Source organism: Anser brachyrhynchus (assembly GCF_964034855.1).
Source record: "Anser brachyrhynchus genome assembly, chromosome: 11".
Classification (NCBI taxonomy): Eukaryota; Metazoa; Chordata; class Aves; order Anseriformes; family Anatidae; genus Anser; species Anser brachyrhynchus.
Window position 1 is genome coordinate 10,784,131 of NC_137706.1, and position 18,694 is coordinate 10,802,824.

Consider the following 18,694-nt stretch of genomic DNA (forward strand, 5'->3'; position numbering starts at 1 on the left):
TAAGTATATTTGTGTTTTACAAAGTAATGAATTTATGGCTTGTGCAAGGCAGTGGATGTAATTGGATGACATTGGGAAGGGAGTAGTCATGGGCTGTTTTGCTACGCCTGAGTTATTGCAAGCTGCTCTAGAACAAAGGCTACAAGTCCTTCTGCAGATAACTTTATGGTTTTTGAACAAAAGCAGTGTTTTTTTCATAATGCATGCAGTATTTTTTCATAATGTATGCAAAATCACTTAGACAAATCTATATCCCTTCAGAGTGATAATGAGAAGTTCAGACTAATGATGGCTGATCCCTGTCTGAGCTGTAACAGGCCAGGTCAACAAAATGTAAGAGTTAAGATATGGGTTCCTTTAGATCAATATTAAAAGCTTTAAGAATGTTTTGTAGGAGACACCTCCTCAGTGTGACCCAGACAAGTGACAAAGTCCCTTCTCTTACGTTTAAGCCTACCGTTGGCCATTGAGCTGCTTTTCGATGCTCGTTTCCTTTGTTTCTTTGGGAGCAGCATTCTCCCTGTTGTTTTGCCACTGGCTGCATCCCATCAGGAGGCTGATGGGGATCCTCTAAATCACTCAGGAGTTAGCCAGCTTCTCTTTTTTTTGCTTTTCCATATTTTTGCCAGCTTTTGTGCACATGTCAGTTCTTTCATGATTTGCTGTTGCTGATTTGTTTCCTGCTGGCAGCTCCTTTCAGCCAGATGTCATGTCCGTGCAGCAGCTGTTAAGAAAGGAGGACTGCTTAGGGTTTTTTTTTTGCCATAAGAATGAATCCCAACCTTACTTGGGAGGATCACTCATCTGATACCTCTGCTCTCTGAGTCCTCACAGCAGCAACGATTGAAGCAACCTCTTTCTTGTGATGTATTGCAGATTCTGGTAACTCCCTTTTGTAGTGGCCATTCCTGAGAATTTGTAGCATTTTTGCTCAAAATGACCTCTGCAGATTGTGCAGAGTCTCTCCTCCCACACTGAAAGACGTTTGAATGTTCCTGGGCCTCTGCTTTGATGTGTTTTCCATGCAATTCTGAACCACAAATGGAGGAAACTTGGTGTTTTCCAGTCCATAAAATGCTATCTGTCCTTCTGCTCCTTGACAGATCTTTTTTCATGTGCCCAGTGGCGCAAATCCAAGTTACTTATGCAAAAAGGTGACACAGCAGTACCTATCCCATTTAATCCAATCTTGTGTGTTTTTTTTTCTTCAGGATTTTGTGAATCATTTCCATGTCCTTCTGCCACAAGGAATCAGCCCGTCTAAGCACAATATCCATGATTTCTTCAGGAAAATAAAACTCAATCCAGACAACTACCAAGTTGGAAGAACCATGGTAAATGTTTATCAGTTTAAGATAAAGATATGCCTGCATTTGTGCACAGTTATATTAACATCTTCATATATGTTTTTAACTAATGAAACTATTTTTTATTCTGTTTGCAAGAAGCCAATGACTTAATTGATGCTTTGAATATTGTTAACACAAAATAGTGAGGAACATTGTTGTTTTCTTCTGACCAAGTCACAGTGGTCAGGTTATAACAAGATAGCCTTACAAACTCATCTGTGTGCAGACAAATGATTGTTGTTATCATTTTGTCTCCCCAGAGGGGAAGGCAAAGGCTTTGTAATTCATGACTGATGTGTTTTTTTTTCCAGGTTTTTGTGAAGGAGCGAGAGCGGCAGCTTCTGCAGGACCTGCTCCATCAGGAGGTACTGCGCAGGATCACACTGCTGCAGCGCTGGTTCCGCAGCATGCTCTGCAGGAGGCAGTTTCTGAGCTTAAGGCAAGCAGCAGTAATCATACAGGTAGGTGGTGGTGCCTAATTTCATCACAAATTACAGTCTGTAAGTCCTGTAGTTACAGCTCTGGCTGTAGCTGGTGTATCTGAGGCATAAAATCAGTTCCCCTCTCCTAGGAAGGAGCTTACCATCAGAGTTTGACTCCTAGAAGAGTGGTAATTCGGGCATGGGAGAGACAGAGCTGGAAAGCTTGCATAGAGGCAGGTGCTCTCCAGTTCCCAAATCATTCATGTTTCAAGGAGCTGCCTGCTGTGTTTGCAGAGATTCTGGCGTAGTTATCAGAGCCGAAAGCAAGGCGAACCATCCCCAGACCCCCTGGTACTCAGCAAAGCCGCAGTTGTGCTCCAGACCCACTGGCGAGGCTTCGTGGAGAGGCGGAGGTTTCTGCAGATGCAGTTTGCTGCTCACCTCATCCAGAGCTGCTGGCGGGAGCACTCGAAGCGGAGGCACGATGCAGCCACCAGCATCCAGGCAGCCTGGCGAGGGCACTGCGCAAAGCGGCTTTACAGAGTCAGCAGAAGCAAAATCATCAGTTTGCAAGCAGCATGCAGAGGATATCTAGCACGACAAAGGTAACATTGATCTTAAAATAAATGAATAAAGAAAAGTAAAGAAGTGCTTTCTGATAGTGCCCAATGGGGAGAAGTAAGGTCGATGTGAATTCTGGCACTGCTGAGACCACTGTAACTTACAGATGATGGTGTCCCTTCATAGCATCGTTGACACTGTCCTGACCTGCCCTGATCCTTCACTTGTCCACGCTTTCTAACAGAGGAGTTCAGTTAGCTGCACATCCTACTCTAAGAATAAGCAGAGCCTATTTCAGGTTAGAGCACGTAGGCAGTGGAAAGCCGAGGACATAAATACTTGTGAGTTGTTTTTTTTCTTGGCAGCAGCACCAGTTTAAGTAGCCTATTTTTAACTCAGATTGGCTGCCAATCTGGTTGCTGCACTGTCTCACAGACAATCAGTCAGCAAGTGGGGTGAGGGCAGAAGCAGGGACAGGAGTTACTCGAGCCAGCTGCTGCGAGGAGAAAAACATTTGCTGCCATGCCTTGGCTCGCTGGCTGTAGGGCAGGTCTTGGTTCACTCTCAGGAAGCACTGCCTGTAAGGTGTGGAATGACTGACAAAGAATTGGGAGCTGGAAATAGTTCTTAGTGCAGGGTATGAGTGCCTGTTAGCTGTGCCAGAGGCATCCCAGGCATGATGGTGAAGATGAGGAAGCCAAGGTGATGCAATGTGTTACGGTTTCCTGGCTTACAAACTGTCTACACCAGGGATGAAGTCTGGAACTGCTGTCATTGGCACAGGAGAAGCTTTCAGGTGTGTTGGTGCAATTCTTGAGTAGCTGAGATTGCAAAAGAGAAGACTGAAAGTGCACTTGGTGCATTGACCATGAACTTGCATCATCTTGCACCTGACTGGCGAGGAGGATTTTTCGAGATGCTGATGGTGGTGAGATGATGGTGATGAGATGCCTCCAGTGTGGTGCCTTGGAACAATGTGAATGGGCACGGGGTTACAATGTACTGCTTTTCTGCTTTCTTGCAGGTTTAGAGCTTTGAAAGAGCAGAGGTTAAAAGAGATGCAGCTGGAGAATGGCCTGTCAATTAGCGAAGAGGATGGACTGGAGGCAGATGGTGCTTTGGAAATTAAGGGCTCCGACCCATCCAAGTGGGAGGATGGCTCGTTTGAAGAGAGAGTGAGAGCTGTAGAGGAACATAAATCACTGATGGAGAATAATCGGGTGAATCATGTGGATCCACTGGACACTTCTGCAAATTTATTGTACAAAAGGCATGAGAGAGCCAGTAGCCAGAGTGGTATGGACACTGAAGAGGAAGTAATTGTGAGAGAGAGACCCAAGTCACTGGAGGATCTTAACCAGAAGAAAGTCGTTCGTGCAAAAAGGGAAAGCCGGAGAATGCGTGAGCTGGAACAGGCAAAATTCAGCTTGGAATTGCTTAAGGTCCGGTCCACCGGAGGGCTGTCGCCTTCAGAAGAGCGACGGTGGTCTACCGAGCTGGTATCAGAGGCACTTCATTCCCCTCAGGGAACCCCGGAGAGTGAAAGCTCTCAAGGGAGCTTAGAGATGTTAAGCTGTGAAGATACCCCAAGTAAACTAGTTTCCTTAGTTTTAGATGAGCAAGATGTGCAGTCGTTTTCCCCTGAGACTCAGGACTCCGTGCCTAGCAGTCCCCAGCCCCATCTGCAGGACAAGTCTTTCTGCACAGCTGATGTGAACAGCAATTTATCCAGTTGCAGAAGGATGCTTTCAGACTCTGAGCTGCCCGATAACCACACTGCAAAGGAGCATGTGGTCTGTGACCCCCAGAATTACCTATACAAGATGCATCCAAGAGAAACTTTCCTTTCTAGTAACCTACCTACTTTCTACATTCCACCACAGGACAACATGAAGGTAAAGCAGTCACTGGTGGAGAATAACTTGAGGAATAAAGCAGTGGAAAGAGAGGAGAAAACAGTTACGTTCTCAGAGATCAGGAAGGACTCTGAGCAAGACCAGGGCAAAGCCTTGGGAAGGGAGGAAGGAGAAAAGTCTTCTGCCAAGAGAGAGGAACGTGGGACAGCTGCTGCGACACAGACCCATTCTCCAGACTCCGTCATCAAGAGACTGGAGAAGCTCAATGTGGAGAAGGAAGAGCGACAAAAGCAACTTCAGCTGCAAAATGAGAGGGAGATGATGGAGCAGATCCGTCAGCAGAAGGAAATTCTGGAGAGACAGCGCAAAGCCTTCGAGCAGCTTGAGAAGCAAGGCCGTGTGGAGGCTTTGCAGAGGGCTGAGCTGAGCAGAACGAAGGACCCCACTTTGAAACCATCCAAAAAACCAGACAGCCGGCCTCAGTCAGCCCTCATCCTGCACCCCCAGGGCACAACCACAGCTGGAACGCCAACCTCATCAGTGGACATCAAAGGTCTCACCGTTGGGAACAGGGGAGGCTCTCCAGCCCATGGTGCTGCCAAAGACAGACCTGTCAGCATGTTCATGGAGCGAAGGGAGGGTCAGGCGGGGACGGCGCTGGAGTCACGTTGCAGCTCCAGGCTGGCTCCGGACCCCAGGGATGTCCCGGGCAGCCCCTTCTCTAGGACAGAGCGCCTCCGGCAGCCCCGAGTGCCACACCAGGCCACCGAGGAGGCGAGGGCAAGCACCCTGTTCTTCACACCGAAAGATAATCCCTTCGGCCTCCAGTGAGTAAAAATATGATGGGCTTTCCGTGTAGGCCTTTGTTGGGTAAAATAGTCTCTGGCAGAATGTGGTTTCTGGAGATTGAAAAAAAACAACAACCCAACTATTGAAACAGACCAGTGTCAGGTTTTATGATCTTAAAGCAGTGAGTGGGCAGAAATCAGGGGACAAAGAAAAAGAGCTTGAAATGCTATTTCTAAGTTTCCTGTGTGTTGGGCATTATATAAGCCAGGGGAGATATTCATAGCTATTAGCAGGTGAAAGGCGTTAATAGCAAGAGAGAGTTGACACTTGTTTCATTTACCCTAAGTATGAACAGTGATACGGGTTTCTTTTGAAAGGTAAAAAATTAAGAGGAAAAAAAAAAAAAACAACAAAGCATTTTTGGGTGGCCAGAGCAGGAATGACTAGACAAGTCAGAATATTTCAGGATTTTTCTTGCTAATTGTAGAATTAAAATAATCAGCAAAGGTGATTATACGATTGCTGAGAAAAAGCAGCAACTGTCCAAAGGGAGTTTAGGATGTGGATGCACTTTGCCACTGTATCACTTGCATAAAAAGTTACACATATAATGGGTTTAGCAGTCTTTAACAGTCGATAAAAATACTCCTTTGTCCCCAATAGAGCCAGCAGCATCCCATGAGCAGGAAGGCAGTGAAGGGCTTTATGGAGCCCTCACTCATGGGCATGGTAGAGTTTTGTTCAGAAATGATGGCAGAAAGAGTGAGCTGAGCAAAGAGCAAGTTAAATGGGAATGTTTTTGAATGCTGTGTTAGATGCAAAGTGAGGATGCTCTCCTTCTGAGCCAGTTTAGTTGAAATCTGCAGGAGGTCCTGGAGAATTGCTTTGAAAGTGAGTATTTGAGAACAGTCTTCTCCCCACGCTCCTTTCAGTTTCTTTTCCTGGCTTGTTCATGCACAGAACAAGCAAGAGGAAAAGGAAAAATATATCAAAAATCCTCATCTTTAGTTTGCTCGGAACTTAAAAAATTTTAATGCTGCAACAGAGCAATCACATTTCAGAGTACAGAACTGGAAAGATACCATCAGTAACCACCATGAAGGGTAGAGTGCAGCTCTGGCAAAAAGAAATTCATATCTTCTTGTCCTTTGGTATTAAGTCAAATCCTGAAGAATTTGAAGCAGTTCTGAAAACCTGTGACCTCAAACAGTGATTTGTTCTTGATTGCTTGGGCTGCATACTTCTGCGTTGCTGAGAGCTGGGCTGGCGCAGTGGGAAAGCTTTTAGAGAAAATGAAACATCTCTGTTTTGTTGCCTTTCAGCAGGGAAGCAAGTCATCAATGCCTTCCCAAGGGTGAGCTAACTAGGAAGCCATTTAAGATGCCTGGGTCTGGCAGAGGGGAGGTAAGTTGCAGCTTTCTTATTTTCTCTTTTAATTGAAAAGGGGAAAAAAAATCCCAAACCTTTATTCTGCCAGCTTTCCCTCAAGTGCTTTGGAGAAGTACAAAGCACAAGGGTTGCACAGGGTTCTTGGGGATGGGGGGGATGTCACACTAAGGCAACTTTCACACCTTCTCTTGAAAAAAGCCCCCATAGCATTAATGGGTAGCAGCACAGAATTGCTCTGGATGAAAAGGATCTTGCAGTCCTGATGGCAAACACTGTAGTACGCAGTCTTGTCTTGTTTGCTTTAATGTCCATTTTAGTAACATCCATTATTGTCCCATTTTCTCCGTGCTGTCTTGGCTTTTGTTTTCCTGGTTGTTTTTGCACTACATGTAATAGTGTGTGTCCTCTGTGGAGTGCAGTGTTACTCAGCGATGTTGTAAGGCTGTACTTGAGCTACGCTGTGATGCCAAACACTGGTAGAATCTCCTTTTATAGAATCTCCTTTTATTTTTAAAACCTTTTTTTTGTTGTTGTTATGTTTTATCATTTGGTCAAGCAGGTTCCCAGACCGACCCATAAAAAGAAAGCCCGCATGGCGCGGACGCGCTCCGATTTCTTGACTAGAGGTACTTTTGCTGATGGGGAGGGGGATACGGAGGAAGATGATTACGATGGCAATTTTGAGTTCCTTCTCTCCTCTGACCAACCTCCTCATCCTGAGACAGGGCCTGCAGCCCGGCTCGGGCAGGCCTGTTACAGTGACTCCGAAATGGTAATTTTCCAACTTGTTGGGGCTGGAAAAAAAAAGGGAGCAAGCAGATCTGCGGGAGCATTTCTTTGCTAACCTTAGCTGCACGGATCCTACACCGCTTCTTCTCCCACTCACACGGATGTTGTAGATGGGTAAACTCAGAGAACACAGCAGAAATGAGTACAAAACAGAAAGGGAAATTATTTGAATTTCTGTCAGCCATGGGGATGTTTGCTGGCATGATTTGAGAGTAGCTTCCATGGTTTCCATAGGTTTTATGTAGCATTGCAACTCACTGCACAGCTACCTTGTTTGTTTTTTTATCTAGGATTTTTAACTAGGATTACCTCCATTACAAAGTCCCACTAGGATCCTTTGGCTCTAGCAAAATTATCTACAGAAATGCATAGAAAAGATCAAGGCAAACACTGGACAAAAAAGTAACAGAGAACAAAGAAAACAATATGAACCTTGCACCTCCTATAACTTTTGATTTGGTATCCTTACCTAGGGTATCTGATGATTATTCAGTCCTCAATTATTGGAGTAATACTGGCAGATATTGTCTTTGAGAAACAAAAACCTGTAAATTGGGCAATAAAACATAGCGTGATTTTAAAAAAAAAGAGAAAAAGCATGTTAGTGGTTTTGTTCAGGAGAGATGGCAGCCTGGATAAGCTGTGTTCAGAAAACCATGAACTGAGAGGTTTCAGGAGTGGAAGAGGACAGTGACTTCCACCTCTCTCGCAGTTTTTCTGCAGCAGGAGGTGGCAGAGGTGTCCACGTAGATGTGCGGATAAACCCAAGGCAGTGTCTCGTGCCATAAGTGCTCACATTGCCACAGATCTAGCAAATATCTCGTGTGATCCTAAAATCTGCCTTTGCAAGAAAGTCAGATGGCTAAGGAGGGCTTTTCATGACTTTTCTGTTAGCAGTTTTTATTATAAACAACACGTTTTTCCTCACTGGGAAGGGGCAGAGTTTCACAAATTCCCTGAATTTTTAAGGTTACTCATGATAAATTTTCAAGGGTTTTGAGCCAGGAATACTTCAAGTGCTGTCTGGCAGAAACATGGTTGAAAGACGTGGCTCTTTGAACTGAACTCACTTGGCTGTGCTTTAGTTCATCTCCCTGTTTTTATAACAGGAAAGGGAGAATTTTACAGAGGAGTAATATCAGGACCAGCTTTTATTTTTTGTCCCCTATTTGACGAGAAGTCAGCTTAAATAAACTTGCACATGAAAATGCAGTGCCTCCTATCCTGCACCTTTACATTCACTTGAGGCACGCATTTGAAGACACAATGAGAAAGAAAATGTTCAACTTCCTTACACTAAAGAACCAAAGACTCTCCATTAAGATGGGAAAAAAGATAGATAGGGAGGAACAGGAAGCCAAATATGGAGGTGTAGGTCCAAATCCACCTGCGGACCTGTAGGAAAGCCGCGCTTGCCCGGAGTGTCCCTCTGTAAATGCTCGGTGCGTGCAGCCAGGAGCCCGAGGGAGCCTTGGCAAGAAGGCAACAAACTTTTCCTTGGTTGATGCTAAATGCCAGCATTTTCATCTGGACTTCCTTCTGCCGCAGTCTCGCTTCCTGGTCTAATGGCACATGGACCTGGTCCCTGCAAATGCTGGAAGGAGCAGCTCAAAAGCGTGGCAAGAGTCCTGGGCTTTGCCATGCTGTGTTCCTGGAGGCTACCCTGTTACAAAGCCCTAGTCTTTTAGCCGTAGAAGTCTTTTCCACTGGCAATCTCTGCTGAGACGCAAAAGGTGCTGGGCTAACGCTTGGGAAACTCCATCCTTGGGAGGGACCTGGCTCATCCCACTCATTAGAGATGCTCCTGGGCCTCTGCTCACTTTGTTTAACAGCTCTCACTGCATGCAAGTAGTAGTAGGTGCCAACTGTATCGTCTCTCCTCCTGTATCCCTCTTCTCTGCGCTCCATCACTAGCTCTAACTGGTGGTCAGGCTTAGCCAGCGGTTTCGCCTTGACGCAACCCCTTGTGCGGTTGAGTTCTGCTTTCTAGCAAACGTTGCTCGTAAAGTTGTGTGCCCAGTGGTATCGTATGTCTGTATGTCTTGACCACATGTACAGTGTTTCCGTCTGTATTCTGTATTGCAGGTTTGGGACCAGCTCTTTGGCTTGTGGCTTCTTTGTGTCAGGATCGCCACACCCGTAGGGCAGAGCTCTTTAAAGCAGCAAAATCCAGCTGCTTATTCATATTTATTAGCAGAGCCTGCTCGGGTGTTGCAAATGATGAAGCAGCCTATAATAGGGCAGTACTGGTGCATGTTGGTTTGGGTTCAAGTAGGTGAATGTGTGTGTAGCCATATCCCTCATGTCTTGTGATGCTCACATGAAGACGCACCAGGCAGTTGTCACGCGCAGGCTGGTTGCCCTCCTAGTGAATAGTTTATTCATAGGGTTCCTGCCCCCAGCTACAACTTTCCAAAAAGCCTCTTTTGATGTGCTGCCCAATGGCCGAGGGCTGCTGGATACACAACAAAGATCAAGTGTGACTTTGTGAAGTTAAGCATGTGATGAGACTCCTCGCTGGTGCGAACCCGGCTGTTTTACCCATTGGTTTCACGACCACTAAGTCAATGGTTGAGTGTCACCAGCTGGTACGTGTGGGGCCACCAGAGACTGATGCTCCTGACCTAAGTGCAGGGTAGCCCAGAGCATCTTCAGCCAGAGCTGAAGTCCAAGGTGCACCAGTATACAAGCTGGCTGCTTAAGGTACAGTTATCTGCAAAGAGCCAAGGTGTCTTTAAGGATAAAGGGCTTCCTGACGAGACCAAGCCTTCAAAGGTTGCTTGAGTTTTTTGGCCAAGGATATACCTGCCTTGCCGTGAGACAAGTACAAGTGGGAGGAATAGCTTCTGGCTGTGGTCAGTGCATATTAATACCACTTGTGTTTTGCACCTACGCCTGGAGAACTTCCCTCCAGCAGATAGAAAGAAAGCCTTGGTTAAAGAAACCACACCAGAAATACCTTCCGCATATATTTCCCTTCAGCAGAGCCTCTTAGAGAGGGCCCTGGATATTGAAGCAGTGATATATTTTGCTCCAACGTCCGTACTAAAGCCATGAATTGACAAACAGCAGTCTGAGTATCTCTGTCATTTGTCACCAGCTGATCCCAAGCATCCCTGAAGAGCCAGCCATGGAAGAAGAGCTCTTGTCCTCAGCTGTTCAGAGGGAGCGTTGCACTTTAGGAAGCCCTTCAACACAGCACGTAGCACTGCTGCCTGCTGGGACAAGTCATCTCGCTTGGCCTCTTTCTAGCATGGGCAAGCAAAATAGAGGTTGTTCTTTCAGAGTTAAAAAAAAAAAAAAATGGTCCCCTTTTGCTCTATGGGATGAGTACGGACCCCCTGGATATCGCGGTTTGCACGCACATGGTGCTTTGTGGTGTTCCCTGCATGGAAGAGGGCTTGTCTTGGGAGCTGAGAAAGTTTCCCATCCAGCTGAGGACCTTGCCCTTCACAACTTCTTGGAGGAGTCCCTCAAACAGAAGGGTCTCCTGCCAAAAATGCCTTCAGTCCTTCTTTCAAAGCGTGGAGAATTTGCAGTGGTAGCAGAAGAAACACTGATCTATAATAGATCAAAAATAGGGGCAGAGCAGGGAGAGATTGTAGTGGTAATGGCCAGAGGGTGATGGGGAGGTGAGGTCTGGTAGGAAGTCTCATCTCCCCACAAAGCCTGCCTTCAGAGAGAGGCATGCAGTCTCTGAGGCGTCTACATGGGATGAAAGTAAGTCCAAAGCCTTATCTTTAATCTTAACGACAAGGCTGTACGCCACTTGCATCCTGTCATATGCTCTGATGTTAGGGAGCATTTCTTCTCCACAGTTTTATTCCACGCTGGTAAAGATGAGGACTGTTTTCAGACCCTATCCGTTAACATCCAGTGGGCAGTGATGTCCCTGCTGCGTTTTGCTTTACAAAAAGCACTTTTCAACAGAATTTCACAGAGTCTTTTTCCCCTCTCTGCCCTGAAATGCATCCCCTTATCTTTCAGAAAAGCCAAGGCAATTCCAGGAAAACACGCCGAATCGCCTGCACAGAGCAATCACAATGTCCATTACGCCTCTATATTCAAGTACTTCATTGCTTGTATTATTTGGCATCCAGTTATTCCTTAGTTATTTAATTACCCCAAGTCATTTTAACTTTGGTCCTTGGCTCACGGATATATCCCCTTGATGAAGAACAGGATTTGTATCATGTTTTGATTAATAATAATAAGAAAAAAAAAACCTTCAGTTTTGTCTAAAAAGTGCATTACAGATGTTATATCATGGGGACAAATATTTTAATAGGGTCACTGGATGGAAATCACCTTCATGGGTTTTGAGGTCCTTTTTTCCCTTGCAAGTCTCCACAATTTATATGTAATCATCACCTAAATGTAAGAACAACAGGAACAAAAAACCCTATGATGAAAGCAGCTTTTTCTTTTGCAGTGGCAGTTTTGCCTTGTGTGCTGCCATCTTCTGGCTGGCAGGGAGGTTAGTACAGGGGTGAAAAATAAAGAATGGGAGAGTAAGTGTGGTAAATGTGACTGCCCTGCAGCCCATAATTTATTGAATTTTATGTGAAATGTTTTTATTGGTGAAAAGGAAATGCTTAAAAGCACGGTGCATTCAGCTGAAACATCTATGTGAAGGGAAAGCTGAAGAAGAGATCTCCCAAATCATTTCATACAGCCTGACTCCCTGCTTTCATTGTGCTGAAAGGCTCTCCTTCAAGAGCCAAAATGTATTAATATATATATATATATATATATGGCAAGAATATTTCTGGGCTGCACGCTGCCAGGCTGCCTTTGGATGGCTTCCTCCTCCATGCTGAGTAAACAAAGAGAGATTTTAGTAATATTTCCCAAGATAAAAAACATTGCTCATATAACACAGTGGTGGAGGCTTTGTGAGCGTGTGACAAGAGAGGGACTAAGGTAACATCTCCATTTTTGCTGCCGCTTGGGACATGCTTTTTGGATAGAAACTGCCAGTCATTAAAATACAGCATCATGGCTGTGGCCTCTGCGGCCTCTGGGGAGAGGAGGAAAGCACCATCGCTTGCCTTGTTTCCTACCGAGTGCAAGATAATAGAAATGGTGCAAAACTTATCATTGTATAATGCAGAATAATTTAAACCCACATTTTTAGAACTTAGTAGATATTATTATTCATGGAACCCTGTTAACATCTGATTATTGCAAATTCCTGTCACCCTTAAAAATGAGCTGGGGGCATTTAAAGAGGTGACAAAGGCAAAGAGCCTTTGTATTAAAGCTGCTTAATCTCTTATTTCGTAAGGGTACATTTTAATGTGTCCTTGGCACAAAGATTTATTTTTTTTCCTTCTGCAAAGTCTCCAAGAGAGGCTGATGGCAGGCACAAGGTTGAAGTGGGGAACACCACAAATCACTTAAGTGTGGCTAACGATTGCGGCTAACGGGGCTCTTCTTGGCCAGAGAGCCGGGCTGCCCAGAGCAAGGTGGCTGAGCAGTTCTGTGTGCTTGGTGATGAGGGCCTATGGCTCAGTGCACACCGACTTCCAGCATTTGTTGCTAAAGGAGGAAGAAGGTTGGACCTCGAGATAGAATTGGAGTAAGAGAAATGTCCTTCTGTTTTAGAAGCCATTAAAATATTTCTGTAGTTGCAGGAGCTGCAGCTAGCTCGACAGGGACATAGATTTTTACCCGTAGGCAGATAGAAATAAAGATTTCATTTGTAACAGGTGAAATGTCTAATTTTTGCTTAAAGAGTTCTGGAATTCCAAGAACTGTCTCATTTTTGAATGATTCATCCTTGAATTGTTACAGACGGTGCAGCGGTTCACCTCTGGGGAAGGCCAAACAAAACTCCATAAAACCATGTCTCAGGGGGAGATCGGGAAGCTGGCGGCCGCGCAGAAGACCCTGGCCCCAGACGGGAGGTATGGAACGTGGCTGGAGCTGGGGGACGAGTCCACCCCGAGCCCTTTTTGATTTCCTTCACACTGCTGAGCTGCACTAGTCCCCAGCTTGGTGGTTTTGGCTCAACCAGCCAAAATCAGAATGAGTTACTCGTCACATCTCTTCATATGTGACCACGAACACACCCAGTTAGAAGGGGCGATAAAGTTCATGTCACAACAAAGTTTTGAAGCCATATGCCAGGCATCCCATCCCAAACCACCCAACAGCATACATGAAACTTGGAGTTTCCTGCATTTCCTGGGGACAAATAGCCTGGTTTTCCTGTAAGCAGTTGTACACATTTAGCTCCTCCTAAAAGGACATGAAGGTCTGGGAGACTTTAGGTGGTTTTGGCTTGAAGGACACTTTCCCAGTTAAGGCAGTTCTTTCCACAAATTATTTCCAGGCCTCAACGAGCCAAGATGAGATTTTGGGTGAAGGGAAAGCAGGGGGAGAAGAAGACCCCTCGGGAGAAGCTTGCTACACAGTCTGAGCTGCTGGAGCTGTACGCGGAGCAAGAAGCACCCAACAGAGAGGTGATTTCTGGCTTGCAGCTTGGTGAAGGTGAGTGCTGGGCGAGCACGCAGCAGGATCACATGTGTTGTAAGGGGCAGAGAAATTGCATTTGCTGTCATGGCAGAGATAAAATGTGTAGCTGTTTTAAGCCTGGCTTTGCACTACCTTTAAGTGTAGCCCCGTGTATGGTGGCTTGGGTTAAGATGCAGAACTGATAAGTTCATTTATCTGTAGGGTTAGGATACCTGTAAATTAGAATATCATGTATGATTGTATGGTCTAGCTGAGGATGGTGTAGGAGAACGAGTTGGAAAACTGCACAAATAGAAATGACGAGCTGGTTCACTTCTCTTGCCTTCATGGGTGACACGAACACGAAACAGCAGCAAGGAAGTTAGATTCTATGGCACAAAATGGGTCTGAAGGAATTCAGAAAACATTCAGAAAAGATAGTATGCGGCAAACCAAACAAATACTATTTCTTTCAAAATTTCTATGAAATTTTACAGGTAGGGATTGTCACTTTGTTCTGGGAGGCAGGGGGGACAAGGACAGAGGACAAACTCTTCTACATGACCCCCTGAAGCCAGCTGTGTGCTGTCACCAGCACCTTCCATCTTCCACTGTGGAGCTAATCCTCCAGGCAGCTGTCTGGACACCAACAGATGTTTCCCCTCTTGATAGAGGAAGTAACCAATGGAGAAGTGACATTTAATCTTCCTATAAGCACTGCACAGTACTTTTCTCCTCTGCAGGTTTATTCTGAAGCCTGTCCCCTTATTTTAGTGACAGGACTATTTTTCCGTTGTGCTACCTTCCCGTCTTGCTGCCAGTGCAGCTCTGGGAGATGACCCTAGATTTTTTACTTATTGAGAATTCATCTGGAGCCACAGAATTTTATTATTACCTGAGAACAAACCCTACTTCTCTTTCATGCCATGCATGGAGCATGGAGAAAAGCATTTTTATTGCTTACAGCTTCATCTCACCTAATTCAGGAGATGCTGAAAAGCAAAACATATTGCAGAGCTTCAGTGAAATGAAATACCAAACAAACATTGCTACAGCATTTTTGGTCAGGCAGAGAGCAAGTTAACTAATCTGCATTTTGTTCGTTTTCTTCTTTATTAATTACCACCCGTAGAGTTGGGTCCTCACCATCTGACACCCCCGCGGAGTCCTGAGCTGTCAGGAATCTACCGGAGGGAATTTAAGGAGAACAAGGAGCCCTCTCCCAAAGTGAAACGCAAGCGCAGCGTCAAAATCAGCAACGTGGCTCTGGAGCCCGTGCAATGGCAGAATGACTCCCTGCAGATCATAACCAGTGCTAGCGACCTGAAGAGCATGGATGAGTTTCTCCTGAAAAAGGTAATGCCTGTCATTGCCGCTCCAGCTACATCATCAGGGAGCGGATGGAGACAACAAAACAGTATTATCTTGAAGGCAGCAAGGTGAAACTTATAATCCACCTAGGGGAGAGCTTTAGTTGCACTCCCAAAACTGCGAAGAGTGCACAGTGTGCACCAGGGCAGGCTTGGGAGAGAAGATGGGTGCATTGTGCACGCACAGCACGGTCGTTTTATGGGAGCGCAGTAGCTTTGGTACTTCCACTGCTTTGAGCAGCCCCTGGTGGCATCAGAAATGGGTGACCCAAGAGGGCGGAAGCTGAAGGCTCCAGGGAAGCATTCATGTTTTTACGTGCTAAGTTTGCGTGCAGGAGAAACTGCCTTGTAGACACACATAGTTATTAACATCACCTGCCCGTGGTGGAGCAGCTGCTCATTTAGTAGTGCTCCACCTAATGCAGTGCTCTGCCACAGCACAGTCACATCGGTGCATAACACCCTTTGGTTTCTTCCCAGATGAATGAGCTGGATAATGAGGACAGCAAGAAGGACACGCTGGTGGATGTAGTGTTCAAGAAAGCGCTGAAGGAATTCCGACAAAACATCTTCAGCTTTTACTCCTCAGCGTTAGCGGTAAGTGCCTGGACAGCAGGTGGGAACTTCCACCTCCAGGAGAAATGAGATGCTGTGAGTCCTGGTGGTAGAGATGTTGCTGAGCCTTATTCCTGGTCTCCTTATCCCAAAGGGAAGATGCTTTTCCTTTGTATTCAGTCCCACAAAGCTGTAAACTTGGACTAATGCTTCTTCATTAGCCAGCTCTCAGTATACTTTGAGAAGAGATTTCTAGTCCCTTCCGTACAGCTTGCTCTCAGTCAAAGGGAGATGACAGTAAGTCAATAAACTCCTGTTTGACACCCAACTTGTCTGGAAACCTGTGGGTTAAAGTTGTGAGTTGTGAACATCTGAGGAATGTGGTGCTCTGCTCTTCTGCTGCTCCGAATCCTAGCAGTGATTGCTGAGCCAAGCCATTTCATTGTCCAGATTGCGTGAAAAGTTCCCTCTGTGGTAATATTTGATCTGTCATTTTTTTTGGCTTACAGCAGCTGCCTAGATTTCTGTCCGTATGCTCTGTGCGCTGAGAAGCCACCCTGACAAAGGTCACGAAAAACTCTCCATTAAATATTTTTTTTCTGTCTTTTAATCATAATTGTATTTTCCCCAAGCAGTTGGAAGCCAGTCAAACTAAAATAATTGTCTGGAGCAGAAGAGGCAGTCTAATGTGTATAAAAATCCTTTTTCTTTTTGCTTCTGTTTCTATAAAAGATGGATGATGGGAAAAGCATCCGCTATAAGGACCTGTACGCCTTATTCGAGCAGATCCTTGAGAAGACCATGAGGCTTGAACAGAGGGACTGGAGTGAGTCTCCAGTGAAAGTCTGGGTCAATACCTTCAAAGTCTTCCTGGACGAATATATGATAGAGTACAAACCCCTGGACTACACCGCAGTGAAGGTAGCCAGCATTTTCTCAAGGTCCTTGAAGATTTTGAGCTCTCTTTCTGTGGGGCTGTGCTCTGTGCAGACACCTTGAAGTCTGTTGTCTTCTCTCCTTTTGTAAGCTGGGGTGGACAACATAAGCCAGCACAAGAGGAGTGAGTCATTGGTTGTGTTTCACTGAGCTCAGCAAGCCTGAGCTCACATCTGGGTTGAGCTGGGTCTTGGCCACTGCCAATACGTGAACTTTGTCTCCAGGGCAAATCTGCAACCATCTGTGGATGGTTGGAAAGGCAGCTCCCGTCTTTGAGGGATGTGTGAAAGCATCGTCTTGTTTTTCTATGAGATGTTGTGCTTTCCTAGTCTCTTGAGCTTTTCCCAAGTGACCACATGCATCGCTCTTGGTCTGGTGGCAGGAGCAGGCTACATGGTAGTGACTGTCCTCAGGGTCTAGGTGCAGTTGGTCAAGCAGTCGGAGCTCGCACTGTCTGTTACAAACCTGAGCTCCTTGCTTTCTTCTCCCTGCTGTCTGCAGGGACCACCCCTGGGTCTCAGGCTGGGCTTGGGAGATGGTGTTTCTTGTGGAACAGGGAAAGCAAATATCCCGTTCTCCAGCTCTTCTGCTGCAAGTCCTCCCCAGGCTCTCTGCACAGGATTTCTTCTGAGCAGGCTGAGCATCAGCTCCGGCTGCAGTGCTGTGCCCTTGAGTGTCTTGCCTGAGATCAGAGAGCTTTAGGTCACAGGTGCTGGACTTGGAGCCAGAGCAGCAGCTAATCCCAGCTCTGAGATGGAGACGGAGACAGTTGGCCAGGGGATTTCTGAACACCGGGCGGCTGGTTGCAGTAGGAGCATTTCTTGGAGTGGATTTCATGGGGCCGCAGGTGCACTGGAGGATGGGGCTGGAAAGAGGTAGAAAAAGTTAGATATGGGACCTTTGCAGGCTTTACTTGTGGGAATTGCCCATAAATACGCTTGACTCTCTTTTTAACACCAGGTGCCAAAAACGGAACGAAAAAAGAGAAGGAAAAAAGAAGCGGATGTGGTGAGTTGAGCACTCTGGGCCTGTGCATTAAAGAATTAATGTCCTTTTGGCCAGAATTACAAGTGATAAGAGACGTGCTCATGACATATCCTATGGTGAGATCTGAACATCCCACCCCAGTGCACATGCAGTCTTGAAAAGATGTGCTAGAAAGATGGACAAGGTGAATTTAGTTTGCTTGCGAATGGCTGTAGGCAAAAACAAGAGCCTGTAAATCAGCATTTCTGTTCATATCAAGGACTGCTATAGGTTGTTCTCTGGAAACATGTCCCACATCAGTCAAGACAGTAAATATAATGTCAGGAATTATTATAGAAGAACTGGGAATGAAGCAGAAAGTGTTGCTCTGGGTTACTTCGTAAACTTAGCACGTATCTTACATCTCTGATAGAGGTTTTTGTCCTAAAGGATATAATAGCACTGGGAAAGATGCAGAGCAAAAAGGGGCAGTGGATGCACAGAAGTGCCTTTCAACATGGAGAGGATGACCTGTCAACCACAGTCAAATGCAGCTGTTTTCTAACCTGCTTACAGGAAGGTTTGTTTCCTATGCAGGCAGGATTTCTGTCTGAGCTGTCCACAGGGTTATTGGTCCAAAAAGGAAACACAAATAGCAGGCTGGTTCTATGTAAAAGCCCACACTGGAGAGCAGGCCATGTCGGGCTCCCTGTTTTGCAGCAGACTCTGCATCCAGCTCTTTTTCTCACCACTGAATCTTTTTCATCGCAGGTGGAAGAGCACAATGGGCACATTTTTAAGGCGACCCAGTACAGCATCCCCACCTACTGTGAATATTGTTCTTCCTTGATCTGGATAATGGACAGGGCTTCTGTTTGTAAATGTAAGCATGCTCCATTTGGCTTTTTTTCATGAGTTTCTGTTACAGTCTTGGGGTTCTGGGCTCTGAAAGGTGTTTGCTACTGTTTCCTGTAACCCCACTCTCAAATATTTGGGATTTTTCACATTAGAATAGCTTTTGAGACAAACCTTAAGGATTTCTGAAGTCCACTGGTAAGTTCATACTGGCATTCCTTCCAGAACCTACATTATGGTTAGTTCTGTGCGTGGGAGCTTTGCATTACGGATATTAACCCAAGTCTTCAAACTGTTGAAACCACGTTTAAGTTGTGCTTTCAGAAGGGATGGTAAAGAGAGTCTGTGGCAGGTATGGCAAACGTACCCCATGGCTTCAGCCTGTGGGATGGATGCTG

The 18,694-nt window shown here is 45.7% G+C and overlaps 1 protein-coding gene across 16 annotated transcripts in view; it reads left to right on the forward strand.

The window, feature by feature from the left end:
* MYO9A (myosin IXA) overlaps nt 1–18,694 on the forward strand; it is a 187,948-nt gene that overhangs the window by 155,419 nt on the left and 13,835 nt on the right. For 6 of the 16 annotated variants that reach the window (XM_080607332.1, XM_080607345.1, XM_080607340.1 and 3 more), the window contains 13 exons: nt 1,212–1,334; nt 1,661–1,810; nt 2,066–2,376; nt 3,357–5,015; nt 6,300–6,381; nt 6,923–7,138; nt 12,952–13,064; nt 13,493–13,650; nt 14,747–14,970; nt 15,465–15,581; nt 16,272–16,460; nt 17,436–17,483; nt 18,213–18,324. In XM_080607332.1, coding sequence (XP_080463458.1) covers nt 1,212–1,334; nt 1,661–1,810; nt 2,066–2,376; nt 3,357–5,015; nt 6,300–6,381; nt 6,923–7,138; nt 12,952–13,064; nt 13,493–13,650; nt 14,747–14,970; nt 15,465–15,581; nt 16,272–16,460; nt 17,436–17,483; nt 18,213–18,324 — 3,502 coding nt within the window. The remainder of the gene's footprint in view (nt 1–1,211; nt 1,335–1,660; nt 1,811–2,065; nt 2,377–3,356; nt 5,016–6,299; nt 6,382–6,922; nt 7,139–12,951; nt 13,065–13,492; nt 13,651–14,746; nt 14,971–15,464; nt 15,582–16,271; nt 16,461–17,435; nt 17,484–18,212; nt 18,325–18,694) is intronic. The other 10 variants (XM_080607335.1, XM_080607338.1, XM_080607343.1 and 7 more) reach the window with 5 other exon arrangements.